We start from the raw sequence: 20,801 nt of genomic DNA, 5'->3' as shown, positions 1-20,801 counted from the left end.
ATGCACAAGGAGTGTAGAACAGATCCACAGGCTCCTCCCAGCTCCTGCTACTGATAGGGAGCCTAGGGGACAGGAGATTAGCTGAGATGGGCTGTGGAGAGGCGCCTGCCACGGGGATGACAGTTATTCCAAATCAGGGCATATACTGGAGATACACTATGAGGCTGGGGTCTGACAGAAGCCCCAAAGTAACATTGTCATGAGAAAACATGTCACTAGGTCCTCTGTTTCCCCTACCTTCCTGGTCACACCTGGGCCCGAGGGAAACCACAGCACCAATGGAAGGAGACAGCCGTACCAGAGCATAGTCCACAGGGATCACCTGGGCTGGGCACACACAGGACCATGGAGCTTTGATCCCTCCTGGGCTCCTGAGTGCTGCCCGGACATAAGCACACACCGTGTATGGATATATTCCTTTAATTATAGAACTGAAAAATCTCTTTAATTCAGTCTATGCTTGTATAACACAAATGTTTGAGAATCCACCACCCACCCAACCTGGTGCTCAGGCTCACTCGTTGGCAGTCGGCTACATGAACGCGTGTGGCTGTCAGCATCTTCAGACAGTTAAAGGAAGAAACAGCACGGATCATGTGTGTGAACACAGAGAGCAAACCACAGCATTCTTAATTCTGGCCCAAGGTGATAAGCCACACACCGAGTGCCGTTCGGCGAGCATCTGGCAGATGAAGGATGTCATGTACGGGCCTCCTCATCTGGGTTGAGGCTGTCTCCCTGGATGAATGGCGATGGAATACTGGGCCACCTGCAGAACCGCTTCTCCAATATATGCGTATAAATGCTTGTGTGTTTGTGTGTGCAGGTGCGTGTGTGTGTGTGTGTGTGTGTGTGCAGCGTGTGATGTGAGTTGCCCAAGTACAAAACACGAGATTATTCTGTTCATACTAAGCATGGTAAATAAATCAAGTTTTGTAACTATAACACAATTCTTTGTTTTGTTTTGTTTTTTTAAAAAGGAACATTGAAGATCTTCAAAAATTGCTACAGTACAAAAAAAGTGTGTGTGTCTGCGTGTTGGTATTTATATATTTATATATGTATATTAACCAGAAATAGTGACTCTACCGGAAGTGATCCCCCACCCCTGTCCTCTGTAAGATTTCTCCGCGTGGTTCGCTGGGCTCGGCTCCGGCCGAGCTTCCGGCTCATTACATGGCACATAGTGGTATTATTGGCACAGGTTCAGAATCGTGGTGCGAGTCCCAGGCGTTGGGAGCTGTCTCCTGTCCTTCTGCTTGGCTTTCTCTGCTGTCTCTAGTCACTTCTTGCGTTTCTTTCTGCTCTCCGAAGAAAACTCTGGGAGAAGGGAGCGCCCCTAGGCACGAGCAATATTACAAAAATAGATTTGGCCTTGGGTGTCCTGCTCTGCTGAGTTTCCCACTGGCAAACAGAAGTGGCAGGTGCGGGACCCTCCCCTTAGATAGTTTAGTTTTAGGTTTTATAATTTTTTTGTTTTGTTGTTTTGTTTGTACAAGTTCACCAACGGAATCCTGTGGAGGAAGGAGAGAAGAGATGAAATAGCACCATGCCCTGGGGCACAAGAAGGCTTCCTGCCCATACAAAGCCCCCCACACCCACTCTGGTTACCAAGAACTGGTGGGGTCAAGAGGAAGGGCTTCAGTCCCGTGTTCAGGGCCTCCTAGGAAGGGCTGGGCCTGAGGCAGGACAGAAAGATACAGGAAATCTGGGGGGCACGAGCAGGAAAAAGAGCCCCGCCCCCAGACATCTGAGTGAAGACCCTCACCAGCAAATTATAGCTGCTAAGGCCTTCCCTGTTTCCTCCGGAGCCAATCTGTCACCTCACTACCAAAGAAAGAAACAGAGGCAGAGAATGGGTGGGGTCTGAGAAAAACACTGAGAGACAGAATTCCAAAGAGCTCCTGACCGCCCATCTACAGTCACCCTTAGCTGAAATACGACTCGTTCTTTGGGAAGCCCACACCCATGCTCCTGTGGGTGTCGTAACTTCTTCTGAGCACCTCTTCTACTGCTAACCCTCAGTCCTAAGCTTATATTAAAACATCTCTAACAAAACTCCCAACGCTGCTTAAGACATCAGTCCTGAAATCCTTTCTGGTGCTAAGGCCATAAATTCTGCTTTGGTCTGGGTTGAACTCAGGAGTGCTCCAGCTGCCAAGGGTGGTGATGTGGAGCTGTCCCCTCACCTCTGACAGGTCCGTCTCCTCCATTAACTCATATGGAACACAGCAGCATCCCAACCATGCATGTCATTGGCTAGTATGTTCACCGTAGTCTTCCTTGCTCCCTCTCTAACACACAGAGGAAGAGCTTTGCTTGCTACAGCTGTGATACAGGAAGGAACTCACAGGCTCCCTTTCCATCGACTGTAGCTGGAGGCACACTAGGACCAAGTCTCAGGACAGACGTATCAGCAAAGCCAGCCTGAGTCTCTCCAAGAGGGAAAGACAGGGAATCCAGGGAGGCCAGCGGTCACAACATTCTCCAGCAGGCTGTCCAGGAAAGGCTACCCAGACAGTACATGGAAACACAGCCTTCTAGCGAGAGAGAATCCAGGGATGGGCATGCGTCTGGGCATGAGGGTGCAGCAATGCCAGGCATGGGTGATCCCGTTGGGTGCTGTCTGAGTTATGCGGTGATGTGTGTGGGCCTCCACTCCACTCAGTGCCCTCACTGAACCCCCCGCCCCCACACAATTACAGGCCACCGAGACCCTCAGGGAGGGAAGTCCCTCCACACCTATAGACAACATAAATCAAAAAGCAAGGGTCTCAGTGATCCTCAGATGAAACTGGCAGAAGGACACAACTTAAATGCTGGCGTTGTTCCACAGTTACCAGGCCAAGCAAATGGCCAGACTAGAAGATCCATCACAGTGTGTTTAGAACGTTCTGGAAACATATGCCCTGAGCCTCCTCTGGAGACCTGGAACGAGCTGTCTGGCCAGGGCCTGCGAGCTGGTTTTTAAGTGTCCTCACAGTTGCAGCCAGGGTGGTGACGGGACCCAGCTCTCCCAGAAGGTTCCAGCGGGGCATCCTTCCTCCCATCTCAATGACGGTGCACACTGAACACTGAAGTCTCCAGGAGGCACGTGCAGGCTTTGCCTTGGAGCTGTGGGCAGGGCTGGTAGTTCATGACCCATGCTTGTGCCCAGAGCCTCGACTTGTTTCTCTAGTGAGGCGGAGAAGAGAATTAAAGGCGCTGCTCCTCCCTCCGCCGTGACCCAGAGTGGACAACAGAGGCTCCGTGAATACCCTCCAACTTGCCTACCATCTCCAAAAGACTCCCATTTGGAGACTTTGTGAGGCCTAAGCTGAAGACCCACTAGGCCTCTGTGGGGCTGTCCACCTACTGTGGACCTCAGGCAACCTTGCATAAAGGAAGGAGACATCGGGTCACATTGGCGGGTCCTCCTCCAGCTATGTACCCAACCCCATATTCAGGTATCAAGGGATAAAAGGTTTCAAACAAAGACGGAATTTAACGTCGAGAGCACGAGCCATCTTGTGTGCCTGTTTTCATCTGAACATTTTTGAAGTTAAAAATACTATGGTGTGAAGCCACTAACACGAGTGAGCCTTGAATGGGCATGTGGTGGGTGTGCCTGGAGTGTGCATCTATACAGATATTAGGGATGCTGATGTTCAGGGGGAGTTTCAGTGGGGATAGTCTGACATAATTAATGCCACTGAACCACACACTTAAGAGGAGTTAAGGGGCCAGGGAGGCGGCTCAGTGGGCAAAGTACCTTTGTGCACTGTGAAGACCTGAGCTTGGATCTACAGGACCCACACAAAAGCTAGGCATGACAACGTGTATCTACAATCCCTGTGCTGTGAGACAGACACAGGAGGACCCCGGGTCTTGCTGGCCAGCCAGTCTAGCAGAATTGGTGAGCCTCGGTGTCAGTGAGGGACTCTCTCAAAAAATATGGTAGAAATTGATGGAGGAGGACATCCAACATTGGCCTCTGGCCTCCCCACACAAGCACATACCCACAGGAACACATGGGCAATAATAACACACACGCGCACGCGCACACACACACACACACACACACATGCACACACACACAGACAGATAGAGAGACAGAGAGAGATAGAGAGACAGAAAGGTTAAAGTGGTATTTATTAGTTCTAGCTTTCTACAAATACATTTATTTTTTGGGTTCACTAAAGGCTGGCCTTGGTGATCTAACACTGGCAGTAGTGGCCTAGGTCAGTGTAGTATGGGTGACTTAGTTATATGTCCCTATTCTCATTGATAATTGTTTGTTTATTGGGGTTTTCAGACAGGCATTTATGACGCGTCCCTGGCAACAGGACCTTCCCTGCATACAGGTCTCCAGTGGGGTCAGTTCAGGCTCCCTTAGATTCCTGTTTTGTGTCTTTGTGGATACCCAACACCGAAGGAAGTTAAGAGACAGACACATGAAGTGATATTTTGTTTGTGTTTCAACAAATAAAGCCTGCCTGAAGATCAGAGTGCAGAGCTAAGCTACTAGAGGCCAGGCAGCGGTGGCACATCCACCTAGCACCCTGGAGTTACAAGTCTTTAATCCCAGCACTAGGGAGGTAGAGACAGGAGTGATATGGCTGGGCAGAGAGGGGAATATAAAGCAGGAGACAGAATCTCAATGTTGTCTGAGGCTTGGTGGAGAGCATTGCAGTTTGTAGTCACGCTGAAGACAGGACCGCCCCTTTGTTTGAGCTTTGGTAGAGGTGAGAACTCTCTAGTGGCTTGGCTGCTTTGCTTTTCTGATCTTCAACTTGAACCCCAATATCTGTCTTTGGGTTTTTATTATTTGTGCTACAGACAAGGCTCATTGCCCCATTCTGGGTCACCAACATGGATCTTTCTTGACCTAAAACCCACTCCCAGGACCGCTGGTCACAGGGGCTGTCCCTGTGGAATGATCTTGTGGAGCCACACAGGGAGGAATCTATTCCAGGACCATGAGCAGCTGTTAGCAGGTAGAGGAGAGAGAGACTGGGTCACTGATAGCCCTGCACTGCGTCTGCCATTGTCACCACAGTTCTGGTTCCTTTCAGAAGGCAGAAGAGGATCCAAGCAAGGGAGGGACATCATCCCAGTCTCAGGCCAGGGAGGACAGAGAGATGGGGGACTGCTGTCTCCCTGCCAGCCTGCCTGAGCACTCAGTCCTGCTGCTCTCTACTTCCAGTCTATGGTGAAGAATGGATTCTCCAGCTGCAGAGGCTCAGTGCAGGAACCCCTTGGTCCTGAGATGGAGAAGAGCCAGAAGTCCAGGCCAGGCAGAAGGCCACCACCTAGCAGGAGGTGGGACTGGACCCACAGAAACAGGAAGAGAGACAGGGAAGCTGGGAGCTGCAGAACAATCTCATGGATAAATTCTGGGATAGATTCTGCCCCCTGCTGCTTGGAAGAAGATTGGGCAATAGGTATCCTGGGCTCATGGGCTCGATGCTCAGCCTCTGCTTTTAAAAACCAAGACCACAGGGCAGCCTGGTCCCTGGTGTCACATCTCCGAAGCAGTCATAGTCAGCACAGCCTGAGAGGGCACCTGTGCCCCTGTGTTTTCTTTGTGCGGGATATCAGAAAGCACAGTTTCTAGAAGGGTCTCTGTGCTACTTCTAAAGAAGTATTCCTTTGAGTTACAAGAGCTTTGTATTCTATGAATATAGTGTGTGTGTGTGTGTGTGTGTGTGTGTGTGTGTACATGTTCCAGCCTGCACACATGTATGTAGATGCCAGGGATTGACATCAGGTGCTTTCTCAATCTCCATCCATCTTGAGACAAGGTCTTTCAACAAACCCAGGGCTCACAGACTGGCTGGGCAGGCTGGCGGGCCATGTCTGGCTTTTTATATGTGTGTTAGAGGCCTGGAAGCAGTTTACCCACTGAGCCACCTCCCCAGCCCCCGAGGTGTGTTTTATTTTGTTCTGGGGGAGAGCTAAGGCATGTTCCATTTTTTTCATCAGCTATGCACTTCAGTTTGTTCCTGAGAATATTAATAATGATTTATCTCTTGTTACTCCAGATGCAATAGTCATTATGGTTTTCGAGGCGCTGTTCAGAAGGAAGCAGCTTTGGCAAGTAGGGCGAACCGAACAAGGTCTAATGGGGTTTTCTGAAGTTCAGCCAACCATCCTTGTCTGGGTGGGGGTGGGGGGAAATGGCCAGAAATGAGCCAGGAACAAGCGGCAGGTGAGCCTCCGAGGTTCCTTCACTCCTCAGGGTACAGGAAGCCAGCTTCATCTGGTTCCACCCAGAGCTAACTGTGCCCACTGTGGGGCGCTTGCTTGTCATGAGCCCTGGGTTTCACCGGAAGCCTGTCTGCAGGGAAAGGGCAGGTGCCACTTACGTATACCTATTCTTGCGAGGGGACAAGAGGGTGCTGGGGTAAGAATCTGCGACCCTGGGGCCAGCAAGATGATTCAGAGGGTGAAAGAGCTTGTCTCAAAAGCCCGAGGACCTGAGTTCAACCCCCAGAACGCACTGTGGAAATAGAAAAGACTGCCTCAGTGTCCAACTGTGCACTATATACATGCCCACGCATACAGACACACACACACACAGACCCACACAGACCCATACAGACTGACACAGACACACAAGACACACACACACACACACACACACACACACACACACACACACACCGGCACAACAGACAAAACAGATTCCTTTAAAGAAATTGCTACATCACCAATAAAAAGCCGTCTAAAAGTCTTAAAGGTTCTTCAGACACACACACACACACACACACACACACACAGACCCACACAAACCCATACAGACTGACACAGACACACAAGACACACACACACACACACACACCGGCACAACAGACAAAACAGATTCCTTTAAAGAAATTGCTACATCACCAATAAAAAGCCGTCTAAAAGTCTTAAAGGTTCTACAAGCGACAAATAGACTATTAAACCTTAATTAAATGTTTCTTTCTATTAATTGTCATTTATTTAACAGACAACAAGTGCCTGTGTAAATCTGAGAGATCTCTCTGGCGGGTCTCTGCTTGCTGCTCGTGCCCAGGCGTTAATTATAAGACCGAGGGGATGCTTAGAATCTGAAGGCTTTCATCCTAGTGAGTGATGAATAGCTTGCCCGGAACAGGGCGATGGGATCTTTAGGCATTTATCAGAGACATTTAATGAGGCTCTTTGCACATCTCGCCTGGTTCTGGTCTACAGAAAGTCACCAGAGGTGAAGCAAGGCAGGCATGGCAACAGAGTTCGTTTGTTTTGCACAGAGATGCAACACCTAGTTCTACCCAATCCAGAGGCTCCCGTGATGCACAGGGAGGGGCAGTAATCGTCTGGAAAAAGGTGTTCTCACGTGGATGGGGTGATTCTCAAGTGTCTCCTGGGGCAGCTGCATCTTATACCCCACCCAAGAACAGTGTACCGAGACACCTAATCAAAACTGTGGGAGAGAATGCCAGGGGAAAGACAAGAGGGTTTTCTGAAACCAAGGAACAAATAAAACCACAGTCCTGCCACCCAAATTCCATATTCCTGGAAATGTTCATGCTGCAGCTCCCTACAAGAAGGCTTCAGAGCTCAAGCCCTTGAGTCCTTGGGACCGGTCCTTCTGTAGCTCCATCCTACCCTCAGCCAGATTACTGCTTGGGGCTGGCTTGGGGTGAACAGAAGCACTTGGTATAAAAAAGGGCATGGTCTCAGATCCTGCAAGGGCTTTGCAAAGCAGATCCATCGGTAGGGTAGGCAGTGTGACATCCTGGAACTAGACAACCTCGGGTGATCAAACTTACCACTGACAGCCTAGAGCACCATGGTCAAGTCGTCTGACCATGTTCAGCCTCAGTTTCCCTCTTTGTGAATGGGCTTGCTGGGAGAGTGAATGCACTTCTGTATGGGAAAAGTGGCTTTTCTAACGGCCATCTGTATGACAGAGTTGCCCCAGGAGCAGAAGGTATGTGGCCTATGGGTCCCCAGCTCTTCCAGAAGTGGAGGCTGAGTGGGGAGGCTCAGCATCTCCATGTCAATGAATCATGGTTTAACCCATTTTTTTTGCTTTATTATTATTTTTTAATTGATACAGGATCTAACTCTGTACTTGGGCTGTCTTCAAATTCTCAGTGATTCCCCTGCCTCAGACTCCTGACTGCTTGATTGCAGGTATTAGCCATCATGCCCATCTTTAAGGAACTCTCAAAGCTATAACAAGATATGGTGCCTGCCCTACCCTGGGTACTGCCAAGCTTTACTAGGCAACTAGGGACTCCATTGTTCCCCAACACTAGCCGAGCTGGCACATTCAAGAGGGATGTCCACAGCCTTAATGGAATGAGACACATTGGCAGACCATGGCACTGTGCTCTAAGGATGTGCCAGGCTCCGTGTCCTGCTGCTAGAAGGCTGTGCTTGCCACGCGGGCTCCATGAAAGCCTCTGTTGGAGGCTCATTTCTAGTCTAATCTAATTACATTCTCTTGCCCGTTGGCGGAACATGTTGGCTTTGGGACAGAGACGGAGGGCTAGAGATTTGATTTGGACCAAACTTGTGATTCATTAGTGCTGGGATTAAGAACTGACCGATTCGTTCCCATGCTGACAGCAGCTTACTCCTTGCTTCCTCATGGGCAAATGTTGGGTATGGAACCCTTGAGCCATGTCCAGCCCTCAGTCTCCTGCCCTTTTCATTCAGTCCCCAGCGTAGAAGGTGAGCAATGAGTAAGAGGACGAATACTGTATCCTATCTAAGAAACAAGGTTGCCATCTCACGAAAATGACTGGATGCCTCTTTGATAAGGGTAGACTGGCTCACTCTGCTATGGCACACTGGGCAGAGGGAGATGATGTGAGAGTCCCCTCTGTATGCTGTGAATACAAACAGTTAATTAATAACGAAACTGTCCTGGGCCTGAGCAGGGAACAGATATAGGTGGGGAAAACTAAGTTGAATGCTGGGAGAAAGGAGGCAGAGTCAGGAAGAAGTCATGTAGCCCCACCAGAGACAGACACGGGAACTTTACCAGGTAGGCCACTGTCATATGGTGATACACAGATTAATAGAGATGGGTTAAATTAATACATAAGAGTTAGCCAATAAGAAGCTAGAGCTAATGGGTCAAGCAGTGTTTTAAATAATATGGTTTCTGTGTGATTATTTCGGGGCTGAGCAGCCGGGAACCAACAAGCAGGCCTCCTCCAACGGGAAGGTTCCCCAGCAAGCCTGGAATCACAGAGGAAAGGCTGCCAAACTGACGACACCCTGGGCCGTGCCCCCAGCATGTGTAAGTGGGACGGACGTGTGGGTTGTGCAGCTCCTGGGAGAAGCACTCCCCCGTCCCACACTCCGTAGTCCACTGTTCACAGACTCAGCACAGAAGCCATTTAATGCTAGCATCCACGTTAATACCATCCAAAGCAAGCCGAATGTTCCCAGGCAGCAGAGCGTGAAGAATTCATCCTGTTTGGGTGCCAGTCTCCAGCTTCAAATTAGTAGATGTCTCAACTCTTCACTTTCTCTCTTTATCATGTTATTTCTTATCTCTTATTTTCATATTTCGAGACTGTATTTTAATTCTGCTCCTGCCCCACTGCCCCCGCCCCAGCCCCCTCTCCAGCACGGTGGCGTGCTGAGGGTGTGATCTCTGTCTGCTTAGCTGCTGCCCTGGCAGCTTCCTGCTGAGGGAAGGGAATGCTGTACCCAGAGCTTGTCTCTGAAGGCGATTCCAGCCCGCAGTTCTGCACAGGGAGGGCATGGCATTGTGACGGTGTTGCTGCTGCAAGGCGTTCCTGGGAGCGACTCCCTCCCTGAGAAGTCCCGGCTGTGTGTCTAATAGACGTGCCCAGAGAGACCCAGGGTCCAGTATCCACACAGGGGATGCACTGGAAAACCCACTGCCTTAGAGAGGGGTTTCTGATCATCCCAAAGCAGAGGTGAGGGGAGAAGGTGGTGGGCGAGTAGACAAAGAGGGCACTCTGCCTCCGGAAGATAGATACATACCATGAAACAGACACATGGCGTCTGCCCTGCCCCCAGGAGGTAAAAAGCCTTCGGCCAGTCAGCAGGAGATTTCAAACCATTTCTCAGACACAAAGGCCACAGGGATGAGATGCCGATCTGCAGATGAGGATCTGTGGAGAACAGAGAAGAAAGCGAGGCTGTGTGAGCCATGGGAGCTGTGTGAGCTGGCACAGGGCAGGCAAGCTGGTCAGCCTGCAGGGGGAGTCTGTTCTCTGGAGATGGGTCTTTCTCAGCCTCTAGATAGAAGGATAGAAGAATCATCATTGCCTTGAAGGTCCACAGGGCTGAGGGTCTCAAGTATGGAGGTGGGGTGACCAGTCATCCCTCACTCTTGTGCCATCTCCAGATGGCTTTGGGACGAGCCCAGAGCCAGGGTCTGTGCTTCCAAAGGCGAGACTGGATGCACAGTATTGCGCATGATAGAAAAGACAAGACCTAGTTCCTAAAATGCCCCCTTACAGTTTGACGCTGAAACCAGGTGACTGTGATGGTTAGCTTTATCTACCAATTCGACACACTTAGAATCACCTAGAAGAGAGCCTCAATGAGGGATTGTGGGGATCAGTTTGGCCTGGGAGCCTATGTGTTACTGATGTTGAGAGAATTCGGATCACCATGAGTGGTACCATTCCCGAGGCCGGGGACCCTGAACTGTATAAAAGTGAAGGAAACAGGCCGGCAGGTAGGCTTGCGGTTCCTTCTCTCTGCTCCAGACTGTGGCTGTGCTGGCGGCTGTACGCTCCTGCTACTGTGAAGCCCCTGCTAGGATGGACTGAAACCTGGGATTATAAGCTGAATACACCCTTGTCTACCCCAAACTGCATTTTTCAGGGTTGTTTATCACAGCCAATAGAAAACTATCGTGTCCCAAGCTCTGTGGCAGGCACCAATGTGTCACCCTTCCTGTCTCTGTATCAGGGTGTGAGACAGCCAGCCACCCAACCTCTACAAGGGGACATGGGTGTGGCGCATGGGAGTGGCACATGTGTTCACTGCAGCCAGCAGCCCAGGAACAATGAACTGTGGTCACTCTGGTGGCCAGGAGAGCTGGGTGTCCAAGCCACCTCTGCTTATAGGGAAAGCAGCAAACAGGATGGGAGATGCAGGGTGACCCAGAGCTGACCTCCCAGCCAAGGTCGCAGGGGACCCTCTCATCCACTTGCTGAGACTGGGGATTGGGAAGGGGGCCTTCAAGGCATACGAGCAGCCTGCTAACTGCCTCATTTCTTTCCTTCTTTTCTTTTTTTTTTAATTTACAAATGATGCATGGGTGCATAGTCACTTAAAAAATAGCTTATTGATATTTTAATTTAATGCTGGACAAACCTTGGGCAGCTGACTCAGGGGTTTCTTGACCATTCCCGGGGATGGTTGGAGAAGTGTGTCTTCTTTGAGAGATTATCCATGAATAATAAAAGAGCATTTAATAAGAGACTCCAGCCTGGAGTCTGCCTGGTATTTGCTATTTTTCTGAGCTGGCTGCTGACATCTTATTGACAAGAGTCTCAGAAACACCGACTGTGGGAGGGACCTGTCATAATCTCCTGATACTCCAGAGGGCAGTGAGTATCGTCTGGCTTTGAACTCTGAGACTGGGGGGTGAGGTTGGGGCAGACATTCAGCCTCCAGGCATAGGAGTGAGGGGCTGGGAATACATATGGCTTTGCTGCTGTCTTGGGGTCTGGGTAGGTTTTTTACTATGGCTGCTGTTGTGCCTCCCAGGGGTGGCAAACACCTGTTGATTCTACTTCACTGCTATTGTTTTTGACAAATCAGTTGTCTGCAAGTGCTGGGCCCCTGGGCGAACCACAGATTGGCAGGACAAGATGACAGCGCCACACAGAGAGTTTTGAGCCTTGGGGACGGGATCGCACAGAGCTCACCGGTTTCCGTTGAACGTGGACTTGTACTCCCCAGTCGAGTGCAGTGTCTCATCAGCATACACGGGCACGGATGCCCTGACACACTCATGGGAACACTGCAGCGTCTCATTGTAGGCTGTGAAGATGTCCACGCTGCTGGGCACCCGGGCCGGGGTGAAGTCCGTTAAGTTCTGACAGCTTTCCTCCTGCTGGTTCATCTTTCGCTGGTGGCTGTTCCTCCGAGTGTGCCCGCTTGGGGCACAGCTAGGAGAGAGAGAGAGGAGAGGTATGAGGGGGTGGGCAGGCACTGGAGCGATGTGCAGACCTCTCCCACACACTGGCAGTGAAGCAGTACTGCCAGGCATCATTTATATTACATAGTAATTCTCGGCCTCTTCAGAAAGATCAACCACAATCAAGTAATCAGCTCCCTTTTTTTTTTTTTTTCAAATATAAAATCTGAATTTTAAATGCGGCCATTATCACAGGAGAGCTTGGAGGTGAGTGAGTGAGTAGTGAGGTTCCGGGACCTTGTTTGCCAAAAGAATGTTAGCTAGACTGAGGGGCTTCCCTCCGAGGGAATGGAGAGGTTGATAGTGCTCACTGCCACTGTGGGAGAGCCTGGGCTGGTGGAAGGGGCCTCTGGGGATAGCCTGGGGTGCAAGGCTGTTGGATGAACTGATTAGAGGGAGGAAGCCCAGCCCCTGGCTGTCACTGGAAACAGTGGCTCGTCCTAGACCCTGCAGGGGTCTGGCAAAGGGATGCTCTCATGTCCCCTGAGCTCTGCCTCACTCCCAACGGCTCTGACTGTGGGGGACTTCCAGCGGCCCTGGAGCATGAACCGGGGACCCCACTCTCATCGGTGCAGGAATGTCACGTGGAATGTGAGGGGACACTGAAGCAAGTGTCCTGTCTTCCGTGGGTGCCACTTCACTCCTTGCCATGTCCCCGGGTGGGGGTGGGGGAGTGAGCAGGAGGCAGAAGACCCCTCAGCAGAAGAGAGAGGCTGAGCCCTGCTGGCCCTCCTCACCCATCCCTGGCTGCTCTCCCAGAGGGAGGGGTGGCCTGTCATGGAAAGGGGTCACAAGTCTTTTCTCCTCCCGAGAAGGCCATGATGCTGCACTGTCCCACATGTGTGCATACCTGGGGTGACCCCCATCTTCTGCTCTAGGGGCTCTGTGGGAGCTGCATTGCTATCCATGTGTCCTGGACCACAGGGACCTGCGTAGCAGGTGCGAGGCCAGTAGAATGGGGTTGGTCCTGGGTTGTGTGCTCCCCTTTGCTACCTACCTTTGGCTTCCCCCCATTTCTGGGTCTGTCCAGTTGCTAGAACCCTACTTGTCAATCACGTATGTCTGGGAATCATAGGGGCATACTGCTCTGCTGGTGGGATTGAGCGTCGAAGCTCACAGCACTAGATAAATGCCTTTCCACGTGACTTCAGGTGCGTAGGCAGCAAGGAACCCTAGCAGTCCCCTCAGCTTCTTGGGCTATGGCAGATGTACACACCCAACAAGGCCAGCCTCAAAGCAGCCCGCTTTACAGGAGGGGACAGGGAAGGAAAAGCACCTGCAGCAAGTTAACCACCTAGATTAGCAGAGAACTGCTGCTGAAGGGGACAAGGGGACGGGGAGGCTGGCTGGGTAAGCTGCCTTGACCTCCGTGGAGGGCAGGGGGCCAGGAGGGGTCTGAACATCCTGCTGCTGCTTCCCTGTCTTTCAGAGGTATGGCATGGAGTGCACCCCAGCAGGCAACACACACAGATGCACATGGGTCCAGACAGCTGGGTGACGGGAGGACCATATATCCTGGGAAACCATGTCATGAAGGCTGAACCTCCCACCTCTTGCACGGGAGCCACACTGAAGGCAACACTAGGAAATGGACCCGGCTGAAGCCAGTGGAGTGGTGGTCATGGTACCTGTGGCTGTAGTCACCTGGGACCTCCTACTCCAACGGGAATGCAACCTGTAGGCTGCCACTCAGGACACAATGTCTTATTTGATAGGGTATGTGTATCATAGGCTGTGTAGCTGAGGATGACCTGGAACTTCTGATCCTCTTGCCTCCACTTCCTGGGTGCTGGACCAACGCACTCAGTGTGTGAACAGCTGGGATGGAAGCCAGAGTTTCATGCAAGCTGGGCGAGTGTTCTGCCAACCGAGTGAAAGTCCGAGTCTCTAGGCACGGTCTTAAAAATTGGGGGCTCTCCGTGCAGCCCCCCCCCCGGGCACCCCACAACCCCCCCACTCCTGGGCCTTACCAATTTTTTAAGACAAGAGTTGTGATGAGTGCAGCGATGACCATGATGAGGGAGACGGTGATGGTGATGATCTGATGCACAGCCAGACCTGGAGGGAGGAGACAGAGGCGGAGTCAGAGCAGGAGGGGCGGGGCTGGGGCTGGGGGTTGAGGGGACGGGGACGGGATGGACGGACTGAAGGACAATGGACGGGTGCTTGGGTGCTTGTCTGAAGCACCAAGACTGTTCTCACCTGGGCCCACAGAGGGAAACCCCAACCATGACCTCTTCCCCACAGTCAGCATCTCAGCAGGGACCTAGCCATGGGCAGTGGTGCCCTCAGTCTGCTGCTTTTATCTGAATTCAAGTAACTCTGCCGAGATTCCCAGGCCCTGCCCCCTTCCGCTTGCCTGGTACAAATGTTCTGTTTCTCCATTCTAGAGGCAGGAGCATGGGAGAGGGGCTGGCCTGGCAAGTCCTACAACTTTTAGAAGATGGGTCTCCCAACCGCAGACCCTGAAGGCAATCTCCTCAGGATTGTCTCCTGTCCCTAGAGTCCTTCCCATCATTCCTTGCTTGCAACATTAGTTCCTACTAGTGAAAGAATCAGGATAGGCTGAGGTCCTGTCATGCAGCCTCGGAGCCCTGTCCCTCTCCCCAGTAAAGGACAGTGGACAGGACCATGGGGCTGACAGAATGCCGGGAGAAGGGCAGGGCCACTTCAGCAGCAGGATAGCCAGAGACTAAAAAACATTTGCTGGCCCTGCAGATGGCCAAGCTCAGGATGTCTCTGCCAGCCCCCTCTAGGTACAGGGCAGAGGGGGAAAGGTAGGTACTAGCTCCCACCTCTGATTGCACCCTAGGTCACATTCCTTCTGGACTTCATCTGTCACAGCCTTCCCAGAAACAAAGAATATCCCCAGTTGCCTCTACTGGCCAGCCAGAGTGATCTGCAAGGTATACATCCCTGGCTCTTGCCTGATGTTGGCAAACATGGGACCTGAAAAGAAGATCAAGACAGCTTGGGGAACCTCCAGAGGAAAGCATCTTCCTCCAAGGGCTGATGTCTTTCGGACGCACAAGCCTTGTCCTGTCTCTACCCCGGCACCCAATTCTAACACCCACTCCCCAGACTGCAGCTCGTCACATCTGATGGATCTGGGGTGTTAGGGCACATGTTCCCATGTGGCAGACTGCAGTGTTCAGAGGTTGCTGGCAGCCTCCCAGAGACCATCACACAAGCAGATGTTACTTCCCTGCTAAATACGATCATCAGGGGAGACTATTTCATGAGTGATTCCAAATTGGCAAGGCCAGAGCACATGTCCCGACTACCCCACCCCCATCTTTTGTGGCAAAGGGCCATTTTCCTGAATGATTCCGCTCTGGCCCCCACACAAGAAACAGTGGAGTTGATATGAGTATCACGACCACCTGGTGTGGGAAGTTCTTCTGTCTATGTGTTGCTTTTATTGGTTAACGAGTAAATCTGTTTTGGCCAGAGGCTTAGCAGACTAGAGCAAGGTGGGAGTTCCAAGCAGAAAGGAGGAGGAGAGAGTAGGTTGAGTCAGTGAGAAGCCATGTAGCTCCGCCGGAGATAGACACCAAATGGAACTTTACCCAATAAGCCACAGCCATATAACAATGCAGACTGATAGAAATGAGTTAATCTAAGATATGAGTAAGCCAAAAACATGCTTAAGCTATTGGCTGAACAGTATTGCAGATAATGCAGTTTCTGCGTGATTATTTCGTGGTCTGGGCAGCTGGGAACGAACAGCAGCCTTCCACCAACAGCGACCCTCCATTTGTATCTGTTCCCTCAAGAGCCACGGTGATGCATTTTCTCTGTGCTGTGTGGTGTTTGCGGTGCCCTCTCAACCATCATGGCTGCCTTCAGGAAACAGCAGTTGGATACCATTTGCTTTGATGCTGTAGCTCTCAAGGCTCACTTTGGCCTGTGGCCCCCAAATACCTGTGCTCACTTTGGGGCACTTGCTTTAGACTTCTGGGTAAATAGCCTACTCCTCCAAAATCACTATTCAGTTTGCCAGTGGGTTTAAAGCCAAGCTATACTGCAGAAACCACCGTCAGTCTCACCAACCGGAGTCTCTGCTAACTAACGTCTAAGAACCACCAAAGATCTCAGTGGCAGGGGGAGCGTTGCGAGGCTGGGCTGTTTAGTGGAGAACCATAGGAAGGGTGCTATCTGCTCAGTACCCTCTCAAACTGTATCCACACATTCCCTTAGCGTGGTCAAGAGGTAGCTATGTGATTCTGAAGCACACATGCTGATCCTTCGCCTGTGCATACGGCAAGAAGGAGGAGGAAGCTGGTGGAAAGGACGGCGATGATGTGATGATGTTTATGGTAGCAATATGCCGCTGCTGCTGTTCATAATGATAGCCATGATGACTGTGGTGATGGCGATAATAGTGAGGATGGGGATAACGGGGATAAAGCTGATATATGGTGATGTCGAAAATGGTGGCAATGGTACTGGTAATGATGATGGTGACAATGGTGGTGATGGTGAAGATGGCGGTGACGATGGCAGTGATAGCGATGACAATGAAGATGGTGGTGATGGTGATGATGGCAATGATAGTGATGATGGGAGTAGTGATGGTGATAGTGGTGATGATGATGGTGAAGATAGTGGTGATGGTGATACTGGTGAAGATAGTGGTGATGGTGATGATGGTGGTGATGGTGGTGATGATGATGGTGAAGATGGTGGTGATGGTGATGATGGTGGTGATGGTGATGATGGCAGTGATGGTAGTGATGGTGATGATGATGATGGTGAAGATGGTGGTGATGGTGATGATGGCGATGATGGTGAAGATGGTGGTGATGGTGATGATGGTGGTGATGGTGATGATGGTGGTGATGGTGGTGATGGTGATGATAGCGATGATGGTGGTGTTGGTGGTGATGGTGGTGATGGTGATGGTGGTGATGATGAAGATGGTGATGGTGATGAAGATGGTGGTGATGGTGATGATGGTGGTGATGGTGGTGATGGTGGTGATGGTGATGCTGGTGATGGTAATGATGGTGGTGGTGATGATGGTGGTGATGGTGGTGATGGTGATGATGATAGTTGTGATTGGTAAGGAGGGCCATGGTTCCTAGGATCGTAGTAGTGACAATGTTGATTTTGGTGTCTGTGTGACAACGGTGATGGTGGCAATCCTGACGGTATGGCAGTGTGATGTTGATGATGATATACATTTAGAATTTGGCGGTGGTGGTGACAGTCACAACCATCATCGGCATTACTCAAATTATCTTCATGACCATCATTATCAGCTTCTTTCTTTCACAATCAATGTCATGGTCATCATGGCTGCCATTATCACAGTGAGGATGGCGGTGAGGGTGATGATCACAGACACGCACTCACCAAGCGGCAGTGTGCTGCTCTCCTGTGTAGCCCTGGCAACTCCTCTTAGTGGCAGAGTCTACAGTTACTGGCCACGGAAGGGAGACTCACCCAGGGAATCTGTATCTAGTCCTCAGATCATGCAGGACCCGCTGGCTCCAGCACAATTGTACTGCCCAGCCCTGGGCAGTCTCGGTTAATCTAAGCATTGTGTCTTAATCTGCTTTCTCCCTGATTCTGTGTCAGAGGCCAGTTCCTCTCCCCTTGATAGCCCGGGATAGAAGAAGCTGGCAGTCCACGGAGGCAGACACTCACACCCACCAGCTCTTCTGTGGGAAGGCTCCATGGACACTGCTCCCGGTCAAGGCCACAGGTCTTCCAGCTGCACCCCAAGGCCCATGTCAAAAACTACATCTTTGTTCCTGGTGGTGAATAATGCGCCACATTTGAGGTCAAGGCTAGAGAACCCAGTGGCTGGGCACAAGGCAGAGGAAGAGGGCAGAAGGCAGGAGAGTAACAGCAGCATCGGGGCTGGCTTACCAGGGTCCTCCAGGGGCAAAGGGAATCCCCTCACAGCGACAACAGACTCGTTGTGCACTTCCAATGATCTCCAGGATCAGAGCAGACTCAGCTGCCCCTCAACTCTGACCTCTTTTCTTATTCCTGAGAGAATCCTTTCGCTGAGCTGACTATTGGCAGATGCCCAAGTTCACAGAGAAGAGGACCATAAGGCATCTTCCACACTGAATCCCTCACCACCTTCTCTGCAGGCGAGACTGGAAAAACACCAAGCCTACTCTTTTGATAGGTGGAAGAAACAGAGGCCCAGAGGGGAAAATGGTTGACTCGGGGGACCCTTCTCAGTGATGGCTCTGAATGAAGAATACCAGCCTTTGGCTATGGTCCTTGTGAGTTTTCAAACCTTCAAAAGGGCTCAAATCATCCCCCTCTGTGCACCTGTGTCTATGCCATGCACACACACATGCACACAAGCCTTGTCGAGAACCTTGCAGTAGTGGTTATAAGTCAAATCGCTATATTTATTACTAAGAAGTAATAAGTGAGGGCACTAGGAACAAAGGTGCACTGGTTAGGTTTTTATCAGCTTGACACAAACTAGAACCACTTGGGACAAGAGCCTTAGTTGAGGAATGGCCTCCATTGAACTGGCCTGTGGGCAAGTCTGGGGGTTCATTTTCTTGATTAATAATAACCATGCTTGGACAGGTGGCTCTCTGTGTGTAAGAAAGTAGACTGAGCAAACCCTGGGGAGCCAGTCAGTAAGCAGTGTTCCTTCAGGACCTCTGCCTGAGTTCCTGCCTTGAGGTCCCTTCATGATCGGCTACAGGTTTTCTTGATGAAATAAACTCTTTCCTCCCCAAGTTGCTTTTGGTCATAGTGCTTTGCCACAGTGATAAAAAACAAAACTAAGACAAGTGTCAAAGCCAAGTGCACATTAAAAAAATTTTTTTGGGAGGGGGAGAATTTCACATGTGAGCTCTTTATTGACATAACTTCCACTTTTCTGTCTTCCCCAATCCTGAGTGTTCCTCAAATCAATACCTCTTCTAATTATTATTAGTATACACACATATCAGCAGGCCAGCCTACTGAGCCATTTTAGTGTTTCTCATACGTACAAGGCTTCCGAGCTGACCACTTGGGGTTATATAACCTATTGGGGGAGGGGGGGACACAGTCCCTGGAGAAGCCTGACCATCCCTCTTTCAGCAGCCACTGGCCACCTGTCATTCTCCATCCAGGGGTGGGGCCTTGTGAAATTTTGCCCAACACCTTGGCCTGTTGATGGCGGATGTCATCATGCAGGCCTTCTTTAGGCAGCCACACAGTTGAGATTTCATGGGTGCAGTTTCTCTGTCATGTCCAGAAAAGACCGTCCAACTTTAGAATCAAGGGCTACGAGAAGAACCTACAGACCCTACAGTTACGGTGGCTCAACAAAGACCGGTCCAAGTAATATTTCTGGGAGGCAGTTAGGATTATGGGGTATATATAAGAATGCCTTGTCCTTTCCTCCCATTGGCAGGCTGTCTACCCAGAAGAGAGTAGAGCCATATGGAAAGGTATATGATGTTTACAGACCCTGTGGTTCTCAACCTCATCTTCTCCAGATGCCAGGAGAGGCTCCCTCATCTTCAGATGGAACTAATGTAGGCAAATCTTTGTTCACAAGATAAAATTAAGAAATAATTTAGGCTTTGTAGGAAGTGTAGTAAGCTTGTATTATGTATATATCAGTATAGTATCATTTTATTATATTATAATAACAATAGTGTAATATAAACTAATACTCTATATTATAATATTTATTAGGTATAGTCGTTATGCACCACCAGTTTGGATTACTGCAATAAAATACTGGAGGCACCTAACTTTATAAAGAGAAAAGGTTCCTTCAGCTCACAGATTTGGAGGCTCAAGGGTGTGGTGCCTAATCCTGGTAAAAGCTCCATCATGTCCTGATGGATAGTAATGGCTAGAGGACATGCAGGAGTCACACAGTTATGGAGAGTGGGGGGAAGAGAGAGAGGGGGAGGTGTGTCAGCTCTTGGATCTCACAGTCCCGTCTGAGAGCTTGGAACCTGTGTTCCAAGTGCCTTCCTTTAGACCGCAGTTCTTGAAGGCCCCAGTACTTCCCACACCATCATCCTGGGGTCAGATTTCCCGGTGCAATGAACTGGGGGCCACTGAAACTGCACCCCGAATATGTCAGCCTCTGTACTTGGCTCTGCCACTGAGGTGCAAAATCCACCATAGATGATGTCCAAAAAGTATCTGTCACTGTGCTTTAATAAAACTTTATAAAAGCAAACAGCTGTCATATCCGGCCCATGGATGACCTTTTTCAGAAATCTCTCTGAGGTAAGCCAAAGTGGGGCAGGGTTTATTGTAGCCTTAATGAAAGTATTTATCTGTTTTGAGTGACTGACTACAGCTGAGGCTCGCACTGTAAACCTGTGGTTCAGAAGGTGAGAATCTTCCTTTTTCCTCACCAGAGCATTTCATGGGCCACTGTCTCGGTGATTTAAGCACAGCCACGGTCCCCTGCCCAGCAAGGGTGCTCACTGCTCTGGATTCGGCCTGCCCCGTGCAGTGTTTTGACAGTAGGCCACTTTGCATGATACGCCTCTAGAGAACTCAATTTGATAGGATTCTTGATTTTGGAAAACCAAAACTCACAGAGAAATTGACTGATTTAATCCCTTCAGTGGCACTCAGAACTATTTCAGCCCTGCGCCTGTCTGTCTCAATTGTCTCCATTTACGTTGAAAAGAACCTGCATCTTCTG

General features: G+C 50.4%; 1 protein-coding gene across 1 annotated transcript in view; it reads right to left on the bottom strand.

Annotated features, from left to right (window-relative positions):
* Positions 1-404: 404 nt before the first annotated feature.
* Ajap1 (adherens junctions associated protein 1) overlaps positions 405-20,801 on the bottom strand; it is a 112,302-nt gene continuing 91,905 nt past the window's right edge. Inside the window, exons 3-6 of the mRNA XM_085690163.2 lie at positions 14,125-14,212; positions 11,883-12,125; positions 9,979-10,109; positions 405-1,514 (exon numbers count right to left, since the gene is read on the bottom strand). Coding sequence (XP_085546289.2) covers positions 10,037-10,109; positions 11,883-12,125; positions 14,125-14,212 — 404 coding nt within the window. The 3' untranslated portion in view covers positions 405-1,514; positions 9,979-10,036. The remainder of the gene's footprint in view (positions 1,515-9,978; positions 10,110-11,882; positions 12,126-14,124; positions 14,213-20,801) is intronic.

Source organism: Myodes glareolus, chromosome 6, assembly GCF_982192425.1.
Source record: "Myodes glareolus chromosome 6, mMyoGla1.1, whole genome shotgun sequence".
In the NCBI taxonomy this organism is placed as follows: domain Eukaryota; kingdom Metazoa; phylum Chordata; class Mammalia; order Rodentia; family Cricetidae; genus Myodes; species Myodes glareolus.
This window is presented reverse-complemented; position numbering and strand designations above follow the sequence as displayed.